We start from the raw sequence: 21,485 nt of genomic DNA on the forward strand, positions 1-21,485 counted from the left end.
GTAAAAATAGAAAAGCAACATGGAACGTTTCAAATTCAAATTAGTTTCAACTTTTCGATATCTCGAGAGATGGCAGCGTACTCATGCTCAATCAAGATGGACGCATCCATGGTTTTGTACGTTTGTGTGTAATTTGTATTACAACCAATGTCAGTTACCGGTAATTAACAAAATATATCGCTAAACTGCTTCCACTCGGTACACCCTGCTTTTGAGGAATAACTTTTTAGGTAGATTGTTTAATGAATTTTTGCTGTTACTTGTTTCTAGGTTAAGTGTCGGCGGTAACGTGACGAGATCGACATGTATTCGAAAGCTTATAAACAATTATTTTGCGGCTGTACCAAGCGGATAAGCGGTACACCGTTTCGAATGCTTCACCAACGATACCATGAAGCTTTTCGCAATAAGCATCGTTCCTTGCGTTATTATTGGGGCGGTCTCGGTATAATGGTCGTCGGCTTAAGTTACGCAGCAGTACCTTTATACAGAATTTTTTGTCAGGTAATACACTACGTTACATTACATAACATTAATACAACGAATCCAAGAAACCCTTTTGTCGATAGTCGTATAGTTACGGAGGAACGGTGTCGGTTGGTCACGATGTCGGCAGAGTGAGCACGATGGAGCCCATCAAGAACAGAGTGATTAGAGTGTCGTTTAACGCGGACACCTCAGCGCAGATGCAATGGAACTTCAGACCGCAGCAACAGTTTATAAACGTCCGTCCCGGAGAAACGGCTTTAGCGTTCTACACAGCAAAAAATCCATTGGATACACCTGTGACCGGTGTATCAACTTATAACGTAGTGCCATACGAAGCTGGACAGTATTTTAATAAAATTCAGTGCTTCTGTTTCGAAGAGCAACAGCTGGATCCTCATGAACAAGTAAACTCAATCATCTTTACCAAATCAATTTATTCTCAATTCTATCGCAAACACCAATGATCATTCTAACATGTTACAGGTAGACATGCCTGTGTTCTTCTATATTGACCCACAATTCGCAGAAGACCCGAAAATGGTGAATGTCAAGGAAATTACGCTATCCTATACTTTCTTCGAGGCAAAATCAGGAATAAAAATACCTCTACCAAGTTATTTCAAAAGCAAAAGTAACGAAAAGTAATTGTAATGACAAAAAGTGTGGTAAACTTGGAGCTATAATAGAATGTTATTGTTGAACAAACTGCCCGATGTTTTTTTTTTCACGAATGTGAAATGTCACTGGACCTAAATCTCTTTAGGAGTGCATTTCAATGATGTGAGATAACTGAAAATCATCTTGTATTGTTAGAATTTGAAGAGAACGTTGATCGGGTAAGCTCGTCGAAGACCAGATACTTTTTCCCGATCGATGTAAATTGCATCGATTTTCAAAGCAAGATCATGTTCCAGTGTCAAGCGTGTTCTTAATAATTTTTGCTGTTGATTCTCCAACTCTTTCAGCGCCTTCTGCATTCTCTCCACTTGATGGTGGATGTCGTCGATTTCTTTCCGAAGACTACAACAAGCATCGATACGTTAGATGTTGTCGAGGCATGTCGAGCCCAGTGTCAAACCGGAAAGTCACAGAAACGAACCTCATATGAGCATAGTCCCGGCAAAGCTCGATCTCTGGCCGATGCATTCTAGCCTCTAATCGAGTATGCGCTACTTTAATCACATAACTTTTGTCCGCGATAGCTTTATTCATCAGTTCTAAATTCTTCTCAATCTCGAATATCTCCTGCTGCACCTGCGACAAAAACGAAAGAACGAACGGACAAATGATTCAATTGGTAAATCTACTCTGGGTTTCACAACTACGACCGTATTCGCACTTTTTGTAAATGTTGTTCAAGTTTAGTTTTAGCTTCGAGCAATTCGGAAGATCTGTACGCCAATGCGTTGTTCGTGTTGTTCCAGGCATCCCACATTTCCTGTGCCACTTTAGTTGTGAGAACTTCTGCATTCGATCTCAACTGACTACATTTATTTCTTTTCGTTCGAGATTTCTCGACTATTCGGTTCGCTGCGTCCATCCAAGTTTCCTGCTCTGAAACACTAAAATCACTGAATCATAATTTTATTCCCCCGCGGAACAACTATTTCTTCCTCTTCGTTTCCCATGTATATTTTATACATATTCATACAAGTATTAGGAACATATTCTTCTTTACCATAGATCGTATTCGTTTTCATCGATTCTGGAATAATATTGTAATCCGTGACTATAATTATTCAATCTATGGCACATCGAATCTATTCCCAATGCATTTTCTTTGTTTTTCAGGTCCAGTTCCAACTGATTCTGGGAAGCTCTACAATCTCTAAGCTGCAACGAGAATTAGTCAAATTTCAATAGTAACAGTATTAACGATCAAATCGGATCTTCTATCAATTTTATGTTACCTGTTCTTTACATGTGTCCAGACAAGCTTCCAGTTTCTTTTTATTCCGATGCAAAGTCTCCATTTCTTTCAGCAAACATTTTTCCAGATCGTCATGGACGAGTTCTATACCTGTATAGATACGATAATTATCCTCGTTCCGTTTTCCATCTATCTATATATGTATCTAACTTGTCGTTAGTCTAGTTCCTCTATATCACCTTTTCTAGCTTCTCTGTGGTAAAGGCATTCCTCTGCGATGTGTATCGGAGCTTCAATGTCTTTAATGGCTTTTTCTAGAACGGAACGGCAATCTTGAACTCTTTCGATTTCCTGAAGTAATCTTTCCAACTCGGATGCTACTTCGTTTCGCCAGAAATTCACATCGTTTATTCTTTCTCCGAGCCTTCTACCAGTATCGTATTGTCCGTGTTGCACCTTTTCCTCCGCCTCTCTAACACATTAATCTCTGATCAGACATCGAAGTTATATCGGAGCAAAGATCCGAGAATTTTACTGAGATCGTCTAATGTGTGTTTATAATACCTAATAACGCGTAACGCATCGTTTCGTATTCTTTCCGAAAAATGTCTACACGAATCTGCTTCATTGTAGGATTTAACTTGTTTCTCAAACCATTCGTTGGGTGTGTATCGCGTATGAAGGGCGGTTGTCGTCGCGTGTGCAGGATTGCGATCATATCCTGTTAAAAGATTCGGGAACTTCAATGGAGTTATACCATTCCCAGCAGAGTTCTCAGACACCGTATTCGTCACTCTAGAAGCACTAGTGAAGATGCGAATATGTGGGTAATAGTTGATTCCACCGATAAAGAAAATGATCGAAGCAATAAATCGATGAAAACTTACAATGGAAGAATTTCGACATTTTCGTAGCCTACGTTTTGACGCCAAGGTATCAAATTATGCGTATTATTATAATCTTTCGAGCAATATCTTCTTGCCGATTCGATGAAAGATGATGGAACGGTGTTTCTACTCCATGGTTGTAATTCCTACGAATTGAATCAATGCGGTCAGCATTAATCTGTTAATTGAATGATTTCTTCATAAATGATCTCAATTTCAGGCGATTTATCCGACGATAAACAAAGACACCTGTTACAGATGGTCCGACATGATTCAATGCAAAAATCTCTAGTTAAATGAATGAGAAAAATATGACAAAATTAAAAATTAATCGAAAATAAAGATAAATACGACTGACGAATATATTAGTCATCCCTGATTAACACATTCGTTTGAAGCTTTTAGATAAGTGAAAGCGTAAAGGCATTGAGATCGGAAATAAAATAATTATTTAAATTCATACATCTCAACATAATCTAGTCTTTAAGAGCAATAAGTGTACATATTTGACGAAATCTCGAAAATAAGCATAAAAGTTTATTTCATGCTTATTTTTATTCGAAATATTTATACATGTAAACTTTTATTTCTTCTGTCTTCTACGTTGCAATAAGATAGTAAAAATCATATTTTTTGCCAATTAGTGTTTCAAGTTAATCCTCTATTGATCGTATGCGCAAAGAATTATCGATTATGATTATTTAGTTATAATTCAACATGGCAGACGTACCTACTAACGCACCGCAACGTAAGTACACGTGTGCCCAATTACTCGTATTATTTCACAATACAGTGAATCGAGTGTTTAAATTATATTACGCCGACAATTACTTGTGCGTGTGAAACCAAATTTACAAAAAAATTACGAATGTGTTAATGAATTCAACAATTTTTATTTGTTAAGTAAGAGGTTACGCTACATTTTAGAGTGCATAGCTACATACTATGTTCGACGATAATTGAAATGATCACGCATCGCGAATTGAATGAATTAAGATGACTTTTGAAATTCTATTGTTCAGTTTATGAGGAGTTGCTTTTTTACATTTCTATCATTCTTTGCATGTGTAATTTTCTGCGCATTCCACACACACTCCAATTAATTTCTTTATATCTTTTGAAATTCAAAACATATATAGTATTTTTTTAGATTGTCCTGGTACGGCTAGCAAAGATGCTGGTAAAGCATCTATGTGCGCTGGTTGTCCTAATCAAACATTATGCGCATCTGGTTCCACGAAACAATTTGATCCAGATGTAGATCTCATTAAGGAGAGACTTTCTGCGGTTAAAAATAAGATACTTGTATTATCTGGTAAAGGTGGTGTTGGAAAAAGTACCATAACATCGTTGGTATCCAGATCTTTAGCAGCAAACAATCCTCATACAAATGTTTGTATTTTTGTCTATAAAAGTTACTCCATAAGTAGTTCTGATTTTTAGTATGATATTTAATTTTCTGGTAATACTACAATAATTTAATACTTTGTATCATTTTCAAGCACATGCAAAATAAGTAGTCGTTAAGAAAGCTTACCCTTTTTCTTATACCAAGAATGTCCATATTGTTTTGTATATCCATTCACGATACCATAGTTACCTTCAGCAGTGTAGGTAAGCTAAAGTCTGTAATGTTACTTCCAATGATGTAACTTTGACACTCGTACATATATAACACACATTGCACATAGAGTGTGCACTGATAATTTGTGTCTGTATGTTTTTGTATGTTAAATTGCATTAAACATTTGTCAATTATGCCAAGGCTTTGCTCCTGATACTTCATACTCTTAGATATCAGAAAAATATTGCTTTTTGATACACATGTGTATAAGTTTATACTTTAATATATAGTTTAATTTATATTTGTGTCATAAATTGTAATAGGTGGCTGTGTTAGACATAGATATTTGTGGGCCATCTCAACCAAGAGTATTAGGTGCATTAGGGGAACAAGTTCATCAAAGTGGATCAGGATGGTCACCAGTGGTGAGTTTCTCTTGTAAATGTAAATAATTTTATTTTGCATATTTTATACATTGTTTAAGTACATTCTTTATGTATTTTGTTGTATTGTTTAGTATATAGAGGACAATTTGTCTTTAATGTCTATCGGATTTTTACTTGCTAGTCCTGATGAAGCAGTAATATGGAGGGGACCAAAAAAAAATGGTATTTTCTCTACATAATTTTCTCTTTATGTAAAAATTGTGAATATATTTTACCCTGCATCTCATGATTTTTAGGTATGATTAAGCAATTTTTATCGGAGGTCGATTGGGGCAATTTGGACTACCTCATTTTGGATACACCTCCAGGAACATCTGATGAACATCTATCAGCAACATCATATCTTAAAAATGTTGGTATTACAGGAGCAATAATTGTAACAACTCCACAACAAGTTGCTTTATTGGATGTGAGGAAAGAGATTGATTTTTGTAGAAAAGTAAATATTCCAGTTTTAGGTGTTATTGAAAATATGAGCATCTTCATTTGTCCTAAGTGCAATGCAAGTATCAAAGATTCCGCAATGTTATCGTTTAATGATTAATTATTTAATAATTGTATAAAATCATTTGTAAATAGGACTCTGTTGAGATATTTCCTGCACTAACAGGCGGCGCCCGTATGATGGCCAAAGAATTGAATGTGGATTTTTTTGGTTCTATACCGCTAGATCCACTTTTGGCCAGATGCTGCGACGAAGGTAAAAACTTTTTGACGGAAGTTCCAGAATCACAGACCGTTCTGGCATTACAGGTTATTGTACAAAGTGAGTGTTTTAAAACGTTTATACGATCACTTGTATTCTGTATTATGTAAGCTTAGTGTTGCACGTTTTATTTCAGAAATTCTGGAAAAATGTGAGAATAAGAAAGAAATTTGTCAAATGAATTCAGCGTGAAAAAAATAACATATTCCTTTTTATATTAAAAAAAGAACTAGATGTATATTAAAATTCTGTATAAATGTAATAAATACCGACATACTTTCGTATATGTACCCGTTTTGAATGCTACAACATCAATGTATAATTTTGTAATGGCAAATTTACTATATTGTCTAATATAGTACATATATACGTATTTTGTACTTAACAAACATTTGAAACAATAATTTCAATATTGGAACTAATGTATTATATATTAAATGGAAATAATTATGAAGTTAACTTTTGAAAATTTAATGTATCATAACGATTGATAGAATTTTTATTTTAAGGGCTAAATTTTTATTTGCCGCCAAATATATACCTTGCTTCAAAAGTCCATAACTTTGAAAATATTAAGAATTTTAACTTAAAATTTTGCAGAGACATTCTTAAAGAGCTAAATTACAAGATTCTGTAAAAACAAAAAATCGATTTTTTAACAAAAAAAAAAAGACAATCCCCCCTTAAATATTCAGCTTGAACGAATAATATAAGCGGAAACGCTTTACAATGTAAAATGTTAATATTGTGTCGTTAAACAAAGCCCCGTTTAAACGACTGCGAGTACTCGCATGCTGATCATTAAACTAAAAATAAAATGAAATAAGAGATAAGCTAAAGGGGTGTGTAGTTGACTAAGTTGTTTCATATTCTTTGTTAGTGTCACGAGACGCGACATCTTACAGTATACGAATACCTTTGAACAAAGGATTATAAGTCGACAAGTGCAAATAAATCAAATTTATATTCTTACATTTTATTATCGTATAATTTTTGGTGCAGTCAATGTGAAAACTATGTTACAAGAGTAATCGTAAATTTAGTAGATCGTGTTACTTTTTCAACGGAAAGGTAATGTGAACTAAAATATTTGTAATAGGATATTGTTAAAAACATGATTTACTTTATGAAATATGTATGTATAATATTTCATATAGAACTTTAAGGTTATGCGATCAGTCAATATATTATTGTTATTCAGGATTGTTTCTTTACGTTCGAAAATACAATAAAGAAATTAATTATTTGACAAACAGATAATTTGTTTACAGCTTAGAAAACCATATCTCATCAAGATGATTATCAAAGGTGTGAATCACTCAATCGTTAAAGAAAACTCAGAAAAATCAAATTTTTCAGAAAATTATTATTTATCAGAACTTCCAATGGTAGATGCATTTATGGATGATACTGCCAAGCAAAGGAAACATTTAACCAGGAATACATCTGCAAATACGTATTTAAGATATATATTGCCATGCGATGTTATCAGAGTGGTATTATCGATTATTTTATTTTGTGCTTTGGTGTTATTTATCAGACAGTCTAGATATGTTCTTATTGAAAAGTACCGAATAAATATAAATTCTATGCATGACAATGAAAGTACATTAGAAACAGGTTATTTATTAATTGATGTTTCGAACACTGTGGTTGGCAACCAGGGATATCAATACGATGTAATGTTTATGAAGAGAATATATAAAGCATCTAAGATTATACAGGTAATTATAAATTTGTCACCTACCCTGTTTCGATTGCAATAAGCTTTATTTTCAGGAATGTAAAAATATACCAGAAGAATTACGATTCGATTGCCATCCTGAGGATGGAGTAACAGAATTATCTTGTATTCGTAGAGGTTGTTGCTGGAAACCACCGTACACTAAAATTTTAACCCTTACACGTGCTCCATTGAATGTTCCTTACTGTTATTATCCAAAGAATTGGAGTTTGTACAAGTACAGAAATTACAGCCAGATTGGGAATGAGTTCTCTGGATTTCTTCAGCTAATTGGAAATTCTTTTTATAAAAAAGACCTACCCCTTCTTAAGGTGGAAGCCAGTGACATAGATGATTCGATTTTGCGTTTAAAAATATACGATGCAAATAAAAAGAGATACGAACCGCCGTGGCCTATCAGACCTGATTCCAAACCATTTGAGGGGCGAAATGTTAATGCAAAATATACATTGAATATCGATACTACGAAACCCGGTTTTAAAGTATACAGAGCCTCAAACAACTCAGACAATACAGTGTTGTAAGTACATGTGTTTCGAATAAATTTACATGCTAATCGTATATAGATTTAAATAACCAAGCAATCATATAAAGTCCTATGTTGTTATTAAATATTAATGTTTTCTCTTCATATTCAGGTTCGACTCGACTGGTATCGGAGGTTTCATATTTGCAGACCAGTTTTTACAAATAAGTTCCCTCTTAGCATCTCATAACATTTATGGTATTGGTGAACATCAGTCGAATTTAAAATTGAACACGTCCTGGCAGAGTTTTACGTTATTTAACAAGGATCAACCACCAGTAGAAAAAGTATGTTAACGCGTAACTGAATGTATTTCTCGTTTCTTTATGTAAAGAACATGTTTTTGAATTCAGGCAAATTTATACGGATCTCATCCTTTTTATTTGGTCGTTGAAAATTCAGGGAAATCTCACGGAGTATTGTTGCTGAACAGTAACGCTATGGGTATTAAATTCTTAAAAAACATACTTGTTCATTACTTTTGAATGAGTAGGCTATACACGTATCGTTTACAAATAATTTTCGATTTTTTCAGACGTGATATTACAACCATCACCAGCAATTACGTTTCGAACGATCGGTGGCATTTTCGATATTTACTTTTTTCTGGGACCAACACCAGCCGATGTAATAAAACAATACTCGAAAATAGTGGGCAAACCATTTTTGCCTCCATACTGGTCACTAGGGTTTCATTTGTGCAGGTACAAATGTTAGATTCGCATAAACAGTGAGTTAAACCTCGTTTAATGTATCTTGCGGTAACATAGGTACGGATACGGTAGCTTGGAAGGAACGAAAGAAGTATGGAAGCGAACGATAGCAGCAGGAATTCCATTTGTAATATCTACGTTTCTCTATACGTGTAGACTTAGACGAATGTCTGTTTAATTGAGTTAATTTCAATTGCTTTAACTATCGTATTTTATGTTATTCAGGATACTCAATGGAACGATTTGGATTACATGGATAAAAACAACGATTTCACGTACAGTTCGGAAAAGTTCAAGGATCTGCCCCAATTCTTAGAAGAACTTCATACGGTACGATTTTAACGTGTGCGGATCGTTAGTATAATATATAATATAAAAGTTGTTCAGCAACGCGTATATTAAACATAACGTGTCGCGCAGAGGGGAATGCATTACATACCATTGATCGATGCTGGCGTATCCGCCTCGGAAAGGAACGGAACTTATTTGCCGTACGATGAAGGCCTGAAGGACGATATATTCGTGAAGGATGAAACGAACAACATCTGCGTCGGGAAAGTTTGGAATTATGTTTCCACGGTTTGGCCTGACTTTACCAATCCTAAAGCGCCAGATTATTATCTGCGGATGATGAGCTTGATGCACGAGAGTTTTGCATACGACGGAGCATGGATCGTATGTATATTTGTTCATTCCATTAAACGAAAATCAATGTTGTAACGTGTACACCTGTACACTAATACACACGCATATAAATGTACGCACACACATGTAAACACGACAAATTTTATTCGCTTTTCGCATTCATTAGGACATGAACGAACCGTCAAATTTCTACGACGGTTGTAAGAATGTATGCTCGAAGAATGATTTGGATTATCCGGTGTACGTACCCAACGTGTTGGGTGGTAAACTCAGGACGAAAACTTTGTGCATGAACGCGAAACACTATTTAGGAACACACTACGATCTTCATAATACGTACGGTACCAGCCACGCGATAGCTACGAATTAGTAAGTATCGGAGAGATGTTGGCCAATGTGGAAATTTGAATAAATTTATTAATTGAGACGAATCGAGTGCAGTGCCCTGGTCAATATTCGTAAGAAAAGACCGTTTATAATCTCGCGATCAACGTGGGTGGGACACGGATATTACGCCGGTCATTGGACAGGAGATCTTTATTCCTCATGGTAAATGAATTAAATGCATGTGTGTGTGGAATATGAAATCTGGTCGAACGTACGGTTAATAGTTTTCATTTTAATTGATCAGGTATGATATGAAAATGACCATCCCCGCAATTTTGTCGTTGAATTTCTATCAAATACCAATGGTCGGCGCAGACATTTGTGGATTCAATGGGAATGCTACGGTCGCGCTGTGTAATCGTTGGATGCAACTCGGCGCTTTTTATCCTTTCTCTCGCAATCACAATTCCGACGACACTGTAGTTCGTATATATAATTTCTAAATTAAAAATACATTTAGTTTTGTATGTATACATAACAGTATATGCATATGTATAAACTTATGTATACACATATGCATGTATGTATATGTAAGGGATGTAAAAAAAATATTCAATTCGATATGTACGGTATGTATATGCACATATACGTGTAAGTAGGAGCAAGATCCAGCTGCTTTGGGCGAGTTGGTGATACGATCATCGAAACGCGCTCTCAAGATACGATATTGGCTTTTACCCTATTTGTATACTTTGTTTTTCCGAGCGCACAAATTTGGAGAAACTGTAGTACGTCCGTTATTTTTCGAGTAAGTGTGTGCAAGTTCAAATATCGTCCGTCCGTTCTTTCGAAACTATATTGGACGTTGAATGATTTTTTAGATTCCCGGAGGATCCGATCACTCGTGATATCGATACACAGTTTCTATGGGGAGGTTCTTTGATGATTGTTCCCGTCTTGAAAGAAGTACGTTCGAACATTGGATGAGTAAAGAACTCGTAAATGTCGAATAGTCGAGTAAGTGAAAAATGAATGATGGTTGATCACTGTAACGTTTGTTTGCCGCCAGAACGAGGTAAACGTGACAGCTTACCTGCCACGAGGAGTGTGGTATGATTTTTATACGAAAAAAAGTCTGCTGGGTGGTCCCGGTAAATGGTGCACGTTGGATGCACCGCTCGACACTATACCGTTAATGATTCGTGGAGGATCCGTTTTGCCTGGGCAAAAGCCAGCTCTCACTACCACCGACAGCAGGAAGAACGGTTTCGACCTGTTGATCGTATTGGATCAAAAGGAAACAGCCCAAGGAGAATTATATTGGGACGACGGCGATAGCTTAGGTATCGAGCACATGATATCAAAACGTTGCGTATACATACTGTGCACTGTCGTGAATTTCTTAAGTATTTCACGAAATCGTTGTTAACTTGAATTGTTTCCAGACTCTCTTGAAAAAGGACAGTTTCTGTGGTTGTCAGTCCTCGTGGAAAATAACACTGTTTCTTCTGCTTCGATGTCGAACGAAACTACCTTTGACGAGCCGGTAATCCTCGATCGGATACAAATATGGGGTGTCGCGCCGCATGTCTCGCGAGTCTCGTTAAATGGTCGCGAGATCGAGTACCGATACAACGCTACTGAAAATGTGTGTTAGCCTTCTCCTTTTGTCTCGTGTTCCGTGTACTCTCTCACAACATTTCAACTTTCAATCGTTTTGGAATTTTTCAGAGTTTGCTCGCCAACAAGTTACAGACTGATCTGAGGAACGAATTCACGCTTCGATGGGAGTACGAGCGATTAAGCGAAACACCGATTAACGATAAGCAGCGTTAAGCCCGCTCTTATTGGGAACGATAATTGTCGTTTTGCATTTTTTGGGAGTAATGGTTATTCGTGTGATACGTAGGATATCGCCCTGACGACTTTTTTACGATGATTGTATATGCAAATACGTATTTAGCTACAAGTATGTGTATATCTTTTTCTCAAATACTGTTTTCTGACGCTATGATATTCGTAAATCTGTTTGTATTATCTTTGTATACAAGTTCATATATAAATACATATATAAGTAATAATAATAACAACTGTAAAGAAAAAACATTTTATTCGAATCACCGTTCTATCGTACAGTACGGTACAGTGTACGGTACATAATGCAGAATAGTAATATTTATGGCACTAATGGAAAACAATAAATAGAACTTTAAATCTTTTGATAATGCGTTCAACGAAAATATATGAGAAAAACGCGCAACAGTTATACGCGATTCCTACGCGAGAAACGGTAAAGGATAACAAAGCGCGATCTTTCGCGCACACGACGCCGACAACTTTTGGTTAATCGACAACGTTATTTTTCTTCTTTGGCACCGTAACTTAAAAATAACACCAGAGCGAAACCTTATCTTCGAAACATCGAAATCCGCTTCGTTTAGTTCCGTTACTCTTTCTTTTCCTCCTCCGTCTCTCCTTCTTTGTTTCCTCTTTCGAACGCGACCGAATACATTCGACTCTCCTTTGACCTCGATTTATATTCTACATTCAATGTACCGCGACCTCTGTTTGCATTTCTACGACAAACGGAAAAGTAGATTTCGATCTTTCGAATATATTTCGAAGCGATATGCGGTTCGCGGCAACAATCGTCCACTTTCCACGACAATGTTTTATTCTCGTCGAGTGTTTTGCCGAATTTTCGTCGAATTCATTGAATTGTGGATGAAATTTCATACTCTTTGGAACTAAATATCCAACGGTTTCGCGAATACAAGCAAATCGAATATTCTTACGCGTGGACTGTTGGTTCGACGATGTTTAAGATATTGCGCAACACTGAATAGCACCTTGTCGAATTCTCGATAATATTAAAACACGATCGACGAATTGAAAATGTTACGGGTTATAATACCAATACAATAGAAAACAAATGCCTTTTTTTCACTCTGAAACGCATCGCACAATTACCTTATAATGTAAGTATAATCGCATACGCGTGTGTACGTGTACGTGTACGAGTACGTGTTTGCATATGTATATGTATATGTATATGTATATGTATACGTATATGCATATGCATATGTATATATCTTTGTTCAATGACTAATATATGTATATCAATCTTGTAACCTTTTTCATTATTGTCTGCTCACATTTACTTACACCGCTATCTAAAGGGTGTCGAGTTCTTTGGAGTAATGCGTGGCGAGCAGTTGAAACGATAAACGCGAACGCGCGTGGAAGCGTTCGATAGCGAACAACGATATCCATTATAGGAAAAACGAAGCGAGTCCCGAGAGCCAGCGAATCGGTTTAGGAGGTTTCGGCGTCGAAGTCTCTACGTTCGAACTTCGAAGTGACTGTATTCTCTGCGCCGCACTGGTAGTTTCTTTCTCCTTCCGATACGGTTCCGATACGGTTCCGATACGCTTCCGATACGCTTCAGATACGCTTCAGTTCGCCGACAAATAAATCGTAACCGTACGAGCCGAAAGCATCGCGTTGCACCAAAGAAATCGACACGCTATCGGTAATAACGAGCCGCGACCAAGTTCTGAACGCGCGAAGCGTACCTGTGCACGTTCTCGCGGGCACAAAATGTAGGACGATGACGTTCAGTCGAAAGAATATGCGCGTATACGTGTATATATCGCAATAGACGAAACGTCGTAAAGTATAGGATCGCGTTTAGCCTCTTCGATTCGGATAAAATATCATAGCTCGTGAACCTAAGCGAACGTACTCTAAAAACGTGCGATAACGGCGACATTTCGATGACATCGCAAGTGCATACACTTCCATGCATCTACACACATAATATCGTAATATCGTTAACAAATATGGCAAGAAATCTGCAGGAATTTTCCACTCCCGATCGGAAAAATTCGGTTTTACGATGAAACTCTAGCTGTTTTCCTCGTGATTGGAACGCTGCGGTTGGTCGAGCAACGCTTACCGTTTCTCATCTCGGGACGCGAAATACTGACTCTGAATTGACCTTAAATGAAATTCAGCGATACGATTACGCGTATGGCACTGCGAAGAAAACAACAGTAGCGTTTACCGTGCGTTTACCTAGCATTTATCGAGCGTAGACCGTAACACCGACCGAGGACCACGGTCGATCGAATCACGATTCGATCGGTTGAGAAATCTACGCACACCGTATCGAACGGAGGAGGCAAATTATTCGCACTGTAAGTTGCACTTTAGACTAGCTTGTAGCGAGGTTAACTTAAAGTGTACAAGTGTACAGCCTCTAATTTGGAATATGGTCGAGGAAGAGGAGGTGGTGATCGAAGCCAGCGAAATGAAATAAAGAAAGAGAAAGAGAAAGAGAAAGAGAAAGAGGGGGATGGAATGGAATGGAATGGAATGGAATGGAATTGAATGAAATGGAACGGAAAGGGACGAGAGAAACGAAATTATGGAAGATTCGTTTAGGTGGCGGTAAGCGTTTCCAAGATATCCTCGGGTGTCTTGTTCAGTTTGCAAAAGTTTTCCCAATGTTCCTTAGGTACCGTCCATTTGAGGAATATTTCGAGATTTCCAGTGAGCGTTTCAAGTTCGGTGAGACCGTCGCGCGCGATCGGATCCTTGCCGGCGGACAGTAAAGAGTCTCGAAGCACTTCGTCGATTAATCGTTTGCCAAAGCCGAGTTCGTCGAGACGCTCTTGCTTGCTGATTCTCTTAAGTAGAACTGCCAGCAACAATCTCATCCTCTCGACGGACATCGTTCTGTATTTGGAGGAGGGTTGGGTGGTCTGGGTGGTTTGGATGGTCGGCGTAGTCGGTGGGATCGACGCGGTCTGCAGCGGTGGCAGTGGCGTGGGTTTTTCGAGGATGTCGTCGAAGAACGCGTTCGCGCCGGGTCTACCGTCCGGATTGCTCGAATCGAGTTCGGAATGACAAGTCTTCTCGTGGCACTCGAGATCGTTTTTGATCCTGAAGAAGCTTTTGCAACGTTTGCAAGCGTACGGCTCGGTTCGTCCGTGGATGCACTTCATGTGCTTTTTCCAGTGGGGTAGCTGAGTGAAGCCGGCGTTGCATTCGGCGCACTTGAACGGTCTCTCCCCGGTGTGTCTTCTGGTGTGCAGCTTGAGCGCCGTCGAATGCGCGAACGCCTGCCAGCAGACCAAACATCTGAACGGTCTCTGGCCCGAATGCGTTCTCTGATGGACGGTCAGCTGAGACTTTTGCGCGAATCTCTGGCCGCAAGTGGCGCATCCGTGGGGCCGGTCTCGCGCGTGCGTCCTCATGTGCTGGGGCAGATGACCCTTGAACGTTTTGTTACAGATCACGCAGAGGAACGACTTCACGTCCCTGTGAAGGCATTCCAAGTGTTTTTTCAACGCGTCCCGCCGTACGAACGCCCGTCCGCAAATCTCGCACTTGTGATCCTTTTGGCCGTTGTGACGTTTCACGTGGAGCGCGAGGTTCGCGGCGCAGGTGAACGTGCCCGAGCACAGGCCGCAACGATACGGCTTTACCTGGCTGTGAGTGCGCCGGTGCTGCACCAACTGTCCGCCCCTCGCGAAACTCTTGTCGCATTCCGGACATTTGTACGGTTTAAACCCCGTGTGAGTTCTTACGTGAAGCTTCAATCTCTCCTTCAGTGGAAACTCTTTGCCGCACTCGTCGCATTTGAATATCGGTCCCGCTCCGTGCACTATCTTGTAATGGTTGCGCAAGCCTCCACTGCCTTTGAACCGCGACTCGCACACCACGCAGCAATATTTCTTTTCCTCCTGTCCGTTGCCGTTATTGTTGCCGTTTTCGCTTTCGTTTTCGTTACCGAAAACGCTTCCCCTTCTATTCCCGTTGTCCGGGTCGTTCGTCGAGGACGATCGACGAGTCTCGTTTCTTCCCGCCGTTTCATCTCCTTCCGAAACGCGGTTTCGACTTGCGTTCTCACCTTCGGCGTTGTCATCGTTGTACTCGTGTTTGCTCGACGAAGAAACGTCGATCTTGGAGGCTGGTATCAAAGAGCCGGAGCAAATCTCTGCCACCTTGTCCGGATTTGATCGCAACACGTTGTTGTTCTCGCTTTCGAGAAAATAATTGGCCGTTAGAACGGCCTCAATGTCGAAACTCGGACGTTTTCCATTCGGATCGCAACCGTGATCGAAACCACGGTCGAACAACGAACCGTCGGTGCTCGACGAGTAATCGTTCCCGTAGATTCGATTCGCGACTTTGTCGTGCACTGGGTCGAGCGCCGCGTTCAAATCCAAAGAATCCCGACGGAACGCGTAAATTTCCGCGGTGAAATCCTTGTTCTCGTTGAACGTCGGATGTGCCGGATAAGTCTGATACGTCTGATACGTCGGATACGCATCTTCTTCTTGGCCGAATACCGAAAAAACGAACGTCTTTTCGTTTCTACGCTCGCTTCCTTCCACAGTTCGATCGCGCGCTGATTCGCCGCCGTTATTCCCTTTGCTCTTCTTTTCGTTCTGTTCGCCCGTTTGGACTAATCCAACCCCGAAACCTTCGATTCTTCCCTTTTTCGGGCAATTTGCGAGAACCGTCTCGTTGCTCCTCCTCGTAATGTCCCTTCGCTTTCGCCGAATCGTCGCGATTCCTTCGCCTTTTTCTTTCCTCTCCGTTACCGATTTTTCCACTCGAGCAGATCTCTTTCCGTTTTCCCGTTTTCCTCGATCTCCTATTTTTTCGCGAGAAGCAAAGTTTCGCAGATGAAATTCCCGTTCGTTCTCGTTGCGATCACCGGCATCGAAGCGCCGAAGAGCTTTCAAAGCATCCGTTGTCGCGTTCGCGTTTCCATTCCCGTTCGAACGAACGACGCCGCTTATCTTTGCGTTACCGTCACTACCGGCGTTGCCATCACCACCACTGACGGAGTTCGCAAAGATTCCGTTTTCCCTGATCCTCGACTGCTTTACCGGCAACAGTTCCGTCAATTCAACTTCCTCCTGTGTTGATTCGGCCCCGGAAGTCGCAGTCGCACGACTCGAGCCGCTTTCTCGCGTATCGACGATCGCCATTCGGCTCACCGTTTAGTCGCCGGCATCGAAAAATCCATGGAATTACTTACGGGATGCGTACCGAACGAACGGATCGACGGAACGGAGAGTTGCTGGTCGGCAAAGGCGCGTTTGTAACTCGACCACGGTTGCTTATCGGACTCTTATCTTTTCGACGGAAAAGCCGCCGTCTCCGTCTCTTTCTTCCGTAGCGTCGCGCGGCCCGGTCTATCGGTCTCTCGATTGGATACTCGACGCAACCCGCGACGGGCGAACGCTTCTATGATATCGATTTCTTATTCGCCGCTTCGGGCGAATTTATCTCGCGGCTCGCGTCGCGCCTTCCTTCCCGCGAGCTATCGGCGAAAATCATTAACGCGGCTAGAGTTTTTCGATGGACGCGTGACTCGCGATTCGATCGGCAACACGGCAAGAACGAACGCGGGGGAACGGTGCTGGAGCGTAATCGAGCCGATCGTTTCGTCGGATTTTTATAGGGGTTTCGACAGGGTCGCGGAACCTTCGTGTCAATTACGTCGACGTACGCTCATCGAAAACCATCTCCGACCGAAGGTGGCGCTCCGATTGCTGGACAGTTCGTGCACGCGTTCGAATCACCGAGAACGGAAAGATGGAATGTACCGGAAGTGGTGAGACGGCGACGGCGTCGACTCTGTAAACGCGTCCCGGTAGGTTAGGATCTGACGTTTCGTTCTAAGAGTTGCTCACAAGCCTCTTCAACTAGAACGAAACAGTCGCTTATTCGAGGTCGGCGCTCGCCCGAATTTCTCGAATTGCCCGGCCGTCAAAGAATTCGGTCGTCGCGTTACGATTTGGTCGTCGTCGAGTTACGGTGCCTTGCGGATCAAGTCGGATAGGATCTGATCGGTTCGGTTCGGATCGGATCGGATCGATTCGACTTAATTCGAATCGGATCGAAGAGGATCGAAGCGAAGCGAAGCGGAACGAAACGAAACGAAAGCTAACGGAATGAAACTGAACGGAACGTAACGGAACGACGTTGCTCGACGCCCGGAGCTCGGAGCTCGGCGCTCGTCGCCGCGACGATCGACCGACTGCGAAAGCTTCTTCTCCGCGACGATACGTCGCTTCCTCGACGGCGATTGCGCGCCTTTTTCCACGCAAGCGCAATTCGTGGTCGATATCGCTCTGATTTTCCACCCTTCTCTTCACCCCTCTCGCCGCCCTCTGTCGCCCCACTCGACACCCCTGCGAGTGTATTCCGTCGAGCCGGACCGTCGGTACACCCCCTCGTTCCAGCGAAAGCTTCGGCGAAGGCCTCGGCAAATATTTCGACGATTGTTTCTGCGAATATTTCTTTTCGTTCTCTACCATCGGTACAAAGCTGGTCCCATGATTTTTTCCCGTCCATCGTCATTGTTGAGGCTCCGATCGTCCCGTCGGGTCATCTTAATAACTACCTGGGGCCGCGTCTTCCGGTCTTAAACGACCACGACTTCGTTGCACGCGTATGCTCTCCTTTCCTTCGAAGGTTATTACTCGTTCGCGAAACAACGAACGTTGTTCGCGCGACCGTTGGATCGCAAACACCGACGCGGCGACCCAGCATGCATCGAAATTACCGGTCGGACAGCGCTTCGCTCGTGCCGCGCGTGAACTCCTCTGGTCATAGATTCCCCGTTTCGTCTCGTTTGCTTTGGTTTTGTTTCGTTTCGAAAACGATGCGCGCTTCTGTAGATTTTTCGCCGTCAACCGAGCCAGCAGCTTGGACAACGATTTCTTTGGCTATGTGTTTGCTTTAGTAATTTCGACGCGACGAAAACGCGATCGTCGTACCGGAGGATGCGAATCGTATCGGACAAGTTCCTCTATTGCTCTACTTTTCCGAGATACGGAGAATAGTATAGTAATACACGAAACAACGGAGGGAACGATTCGTGATACAATTTGCTCGCGTATCGCGCTTCCATGACTACGCTTCGACGTTCGGGGCGAGTTTCGAGTCAATCCTACAATCTCCTCTTATCTCAGTCGCGTCGTAATTTCTGCTGAAAAGAGTCTCTTTCTTACTTGACTAGACTGTGTTTCAGACGAAACCGAGAATGAGAACGAAGACGAGTACTCCCTTCGGTCGTTCGGCTAAAAGTTCGGAGGGGACTCCCTCGAAAATGATACGCGACGTCCGCGGATACGAGTTTGCTCTGGTCTGAATTAATATACTTGTGTTAGTAGCTTTAACCTTTTCCCTTCTGCGAACCACCCTCTCGATTAGTGAAAAGCCAAGAACCCGCCACCATCTGAAAGAAACGAGAAATACCGAAGGCATTTCTTTGAGCTGTTTATCGCTTCGCCTACCCATAAGCACGCCCTTTGCGCCGCGCCGCGTTTTTTATCCCGCGAGCCATCCATCGACATAGGCGACGCGACGTCGAGGGTCGCCGCCGAGCGTTTACTAGAAAATGGAAATACGTTGAGCGGACCGAGTCCGAAGCTCGTCTCCTTTCGTCGATCGATTAATCGCTTTTCAACCAGTACGCTCGAGAAACAAATACCAAGGAATTCTATCGGAACGCGGCGATACAAATTCGACCAAGGATGCAATCCGATAGGGTTACGCTATATCGATTCGCTTTTCATTTATTCTCGGTTCTTTTCTATGATTCCACCGTAAATCATTTCCACAAGCTTTCATTCGCGAAATGATGAAAGAAGAAAAGAGACGGAAATTAACACTAGAACTACCAGCTGGGTCAAAATCACCAATTGCTGATTTCTTCTTTTAGAATGATTGCAAACGTACAGATGCTTGTTTAAGAAATGATTAAACAAGTTTATTTAGTAATACCTAAACTGAAGTATAAACCAATTGAAATGTTAATAAATCCACTCGTGTAGTTTTTATAAGGACATTTTCAAAAGACGATTTAAGTGCTGGGTACTACTACCGTTAACACGTTGGGTGCCATGGGGGTCACCGGTGACGTCAACCAAATCGAATTATTATCATTTATTCGATTAAACGATGATTATTTGAAAACTTTTCTACATTACAAGTAACACTACCTACTGCAGTGACATTCGACAAGATAAACCTGCTATAATAATAACGCAATTCGATTACATAACTCGGTATACCATTATTTTCATTTTATATATTTTTCTCGGCAAAATCGTGCAACGCTCGGTGTGTTACAGAGCAAGAGAGAAAAGTAAAGAGGATGGGCGAGTGCGCGCGCTATTCGCTCGACTCGCCAAACGAAAATCGAAGCAATCGTTTCACGTGGATTCTTGCTCGCGTGGAGCGTGGAGGAAGAAAAGAAAAGGGAGCTCGAATATACGGACGCAAGCACGCGTATCGTGCGCGCTCTCTCTCTCCCCCCCTCTCACGCTCTTCAGAGCTCGCGGTCTGGTTTTCTGTCGCGACGAATCGCGACGAGATGCGATCGCGCGCGATCGGACGCGAGCACTCGCGAAGAGAAACGACTGGGCACGAGGAAACATGATAGGACGAGACGAGACGAGACGAATCGCGGACGAAACGCGAACGAAACAGGACACGACACACGTTTGTGCGCATTGAACTTCCCAGTCTCGAAAGAGGATGGCTCGCGAGTATCGCGAGATTTCATCGGTCGGGCAGTGCGAATTTCCCGCCAGTTCGTTGCACCCCATCGGTCACGAACACGAAGCGGGAACGCATTTACGCCAAGTACCCATCGTTAAAGAAATTTCTACTCACCAGAAACGGAGCGGTTCGAAATTTTAGCTATCTCGGCCACGAAGAGATTTGCTCGCGAAGCGTTCGCTGAACCCTACCCCCGTATCGCCATCTTCGAACCATGCTCGACTCCGCCGATGAAACCAACCAGCCGACTAGAGAGACGAAACACGATTCTCAATGAACCAACGTGCGATGCGTTTCCGTTAGATGGGGCGAGAAACGGAGTCGCACGATCAACCTTTCCCAAGCTCGCTTTCAGAGTTTCTAGATACTCTTCGAAGCCGGACCGAAAGCGTGCGTTTCTTTGAAATCTCGTAAGTACAACCTGTTCTTTTCTGTCGTGAGGTTCGTAACATTCCTGCAACGCGACTTTCCTGTAAACATAAACGGTTTGCGCGTCGCGTGTACGAGTACAGCGCCACGCTCGAGAGAATCTTTTCGTAAGAGACCCATGCCTTCGGTCGACATGGTAGTTCCCTTCTCGAAACGTGCTCAGCCACGCCCGACCGCTTCATTCGCGACAACGCCAGTCAGAACCGTATCTACGAGTTAGGTATTTACGGTGATACGAAGTTTACGAGAAAGAGTAGAGAAATTAACGCGTGCGCGTTATACCGCTGTCGTGTAAGTGTAAGTATTTACCTTCGGGGATCGCGTACTCCACTGTCCGCGTATTGTACGGAATTCACCTCGGATTCGCCATGCACGATTTTCCATTGTTTAAAAATCACCGGTAGCGAAAGAATCGCTGCAATCCACGTTTTTCCTGGTACTTCCGAGTGATTTTTTTTAGATAGCAGAGATTCCAACCGCGTGTAGGGTATTGCGATACAGCACGATACGGGTACCTTTTGTATTTATATTTGTATTCGTCGGATT

The 21,485-nt window shown here is 41.6% G+C and overlaps 5 protein-coding genes across 12 annotated transcripts; 3 read left to right on the forward strand and 2 right to left on the reverse strand.

Moving 5' to 3' along the window:
* Positions 1-9: 9 nt before the first annotated feature.
* Cox11 (Cytochrome c oxidase copper chaperone COX11) lies at positions 10-3,609 on the forward strand. 2 transcript variants are annotated; one of them, XM_031979353.2, is made up of 7 exons: positions 10-160; positions 271-504; positions 570-893; positions 973-1,325; positions 1,455-1,651; positions 2,281-3,292; positions 3,467-3,609. In XM_031979353.2, exons 2-4 carry the CDS (start codon positions 304-306, stop codon positions 1,132-1,134), a joined length of 687 nt encoding a protein of 228 aa, XP_031835213.1. In that variant the 5' UTR covers positions 10-160; positions 271-303; the 3' UTR covers positions 1,135-1,325; positions 1,455-1,651; positions 2,281-3,292; positions 3,467-3,609. The 2 variants fall into 2 exon arrangements, with proteins under 2 accessions (XP_031835213.1, XP_031835214.1); XM_031979354.2 differs by having other exon boundaries at positions 58-198.
* On the reverse strand, positions 1,299-5,119 carry LOC116428126 (tektin-3). Of its 3 annotated transcripts, none has more exons than XM_031979336.2 (9): positions 4,784-5,119; positions 3,247-3,392; positions 2,924-3,163; positions 2,599-2,831; positions 2,400-2,509; positions 2,168-2,322; positions 1,829-2,060; positions 1,589-1,743; positions 1,299-1,509 (listed from the first exon to the last, which is right to left on the reverse strand). In XM_031979336.2, exons 1-9 carry the CDS (start codon positions 4,826-4,828, stop codon positions 1,299-1,301), a joined length of 1,527 nt encoding a protein of 508 aa, XP_031835196.2. In that variant the 5' UTR covers positions 4,829-5,119. The 3 variants fall into 3 exon arrangements, with proteins under 3 accessions (XP_031835196.2, XP_031835198.2, XP_031835199.2); XM_031979338.2 differs by having other exon boundaries at positions 1,829-2,051; positions 4,784-5,118; XM_031979339.2 differs by lacking the exon at positions 4,784-5,119 and adding an exon at positions 3,605-4,010.
* On the forward strand, positions 3,891-6,246 carry Nubp1 (NUBP iron-sulfur cluster assembly factor 1). 3 transcript variants are annotated; one of them, XM_031979341.2, is made up of 7 exons: positions 3,891-3,994; positions 4,397-4,638; positions 5,134-5,235; positions 5,328-5,418; positions 5,493-5,758; positions 5,836-6,022; positions 6,079-6,246. In XM_031979341.2, exons 1-7 carry the CDS (start codon positions 3,964-3,966, stop codon positions 6,141-6,143), a joined length of 984 nt encoding a protein of 327 aa, XP_031835201.1. In that variant the 5' UTR covers positions 3,891-3,963; the 3' UTR covers positions 6,144-6,246. The 3 variants fall into 3 exon arrangements, with proteins under 3 accessions (XP_031835201.1, XP_031835202.1, XP_031835203.1); XM_031979342.2 differs by having other exon boundaries at positions 6,099-6,246; XM_031979343.2 differs by having other exon boundaries at positions 3,898-3,994; positions 4,386-4,638.
* A 572-nt stretch (positions 6,247-6,818) lies between these two features.
* LOC116428120 (lysosomal alpha-glucosidase) lies at positions 6,819-11,987 on the forward strand. 3 transcript variants are annotated; one of them, XM_031979325.2, is made up of 18 exons: positions 6,819-7,033; positions 7,234-7,270; positions 7,340-7,686; positions 7,742-8,226; positions 8,345-8,519; positions 8,586-8,676; positions 8,768-8,936; positions 9,003-9,072; positions 9,171-9,275; positions 9,366-9,620; positions 9,757-9,959; positions 10,032-10,139; positions 10,222-10,399; positions 10,577-10,725; positions 10,799-10,883; positions 10,987-11,260; positions 11,363-11,565; positions 11,649-11,987. In XM_031979325.2, the coding sequence occupies exons 2-18, from the start codon at positions 7,258-7,260 to the stop codon at positions 11,751-11,753; spliced, it is 3,015 nt and encodes a 1,004-aa protein (XP_031835185.1). In that variant the 5' UTR covers positions 6,819-7,033; positions 7,234-7,257; the 3' UTR covers positions 11,754-11,987. The 3 variants fall into 3 exon arrangements, with proteins under 3 accessions (XP_031835185.1, XP_031835186.1, XP_031835183.1); XM_031979326.2 differs by having other exon boundaries at positions 7,355-7,686; XM_031979323.2 differs by having other exon boundaries at positions 7,234-7,686; positions 11,649-11,983.
* A 21-nt stretch (positions 11,988-12,008) lies between these two features.
* On the reverse strand, positions 12,009-20,773 carry LOC116428122 (uncharacterized). The gene is made up of 2 exons (XM_031979330.2): positions 20,625-20,773; positions 12,009-19,182 (listed from the first exon to the last, which is right to left on the reverse strand). The coding sequence occupies exon 2, from the start codon at positions 16,922-16,924 to the stop codon at positions 14,360-14,362; it is 2,565 nt and encodes an 854-aa protein (XP_031835190.2). The 5' UTR covers positions 16,925-19,182; positions 20,625-20,773; the 3' UTR covers positions 12,009-14,359.
* Positions 20,774-21,485: the final 712 nt, after the last annotated feature.

This window comes from Nomia melanderi, chromosome 3 (assembly GCF_051020985.1).
Source record: "Nomia melanderi isolate GNS246 chromosome 3, iyNomMela1, whole genome shotgun sequence".
Classification (NCBI taxonomy): domain Eukaryota; kingdom Metazoa; phylum Arthropoda; class Insecta; order Hymenoptera; family Halictidae; genus Nomia; species Nomia melanderi.

Coding starts and splice junctions, on each gene's coding strand:
- Cox11 (XM_031979353.2), top strand. CDS start 304: ATGTATTCGAAAGCTTATAAACAATTATTTTGCGGCTGTACCAAGCGG. Junction 505..569: donor TATACAGAATTTTTTGTCAG/GTAATACACTAC, acceptor TTTTGTCGATAG/TCGTATAGTTACGGAGGAAC. Junction 894..972: donor AGCTGGATCCTCATGAACAA/GTAAACTCAATC, acceptor AACATGTTACAG/GTAGACATGCCTGTGTTCTT.
- Nubp1 (XM_031979341.2), top strand. CDS start 3,964: ATGGCAGACGTACCTACTAACGCACCGCAAC. Junction 3,995..4,396: donor ACCTACTAACGCACCGCAAC/GTAAGTACACGT, acceptor GTATTTTTTTAG/ATTGTCCTGGTACGGCTAGC. Junction 6,023..6,078: donor ATTACAGGTTATTGTACAAA/GTGAGTGTTTTA, acceptor ATGTAAGCTTAG/TGTTGCACGTTTTATTTCAG.
- LOC116428126 (XM_031979336.2), bottom strand. CDS start 4,828: ATGGATATACAAAACAATATGGACATTCTTGGTATAAGAAAAAGG. Junction 2,323..2,399: donor TGGACACATGTAAAGAACAG/GTAACATAAAAT, acceptor TTCTCGTTGCAG/CTTAGAGATTGTAGAGCTTC. Junction 1,744..1,828: donor TTGAACAACATTTACAAAAA/GTGCGAATACGG, acceptor TTTTTGTCGCAG/GTGCAGCAGGAGATATTCGA.
- LOC116428120 (XM_031979323.2), top strand. CDS start 7,258: ATGATTATCAAAGGTGTGAATCACTCAATCGTTAAAGAAAACTCAGAA. Junction 9,276..9,365: donor TCTTAGAAGAACTTCATACG/GTACGATTTTAA, acceptor CGTGTCGCGCAG/AGGGGAATGCATTACATACC. Junction 9,621..9,756: donor CATACGACGGAGCATGGATC/GTATGTATATTT, acceptor CGCATTCATTAG/GACATGAACGAACCGTCAAA.
- LOC116428122 (XM_031979330.2), bottom strand. CDS start 16,924: ATGGCGATCGTCGATACGCGAGAAAGCGGCTCGAGTCGTGCGACTGCG.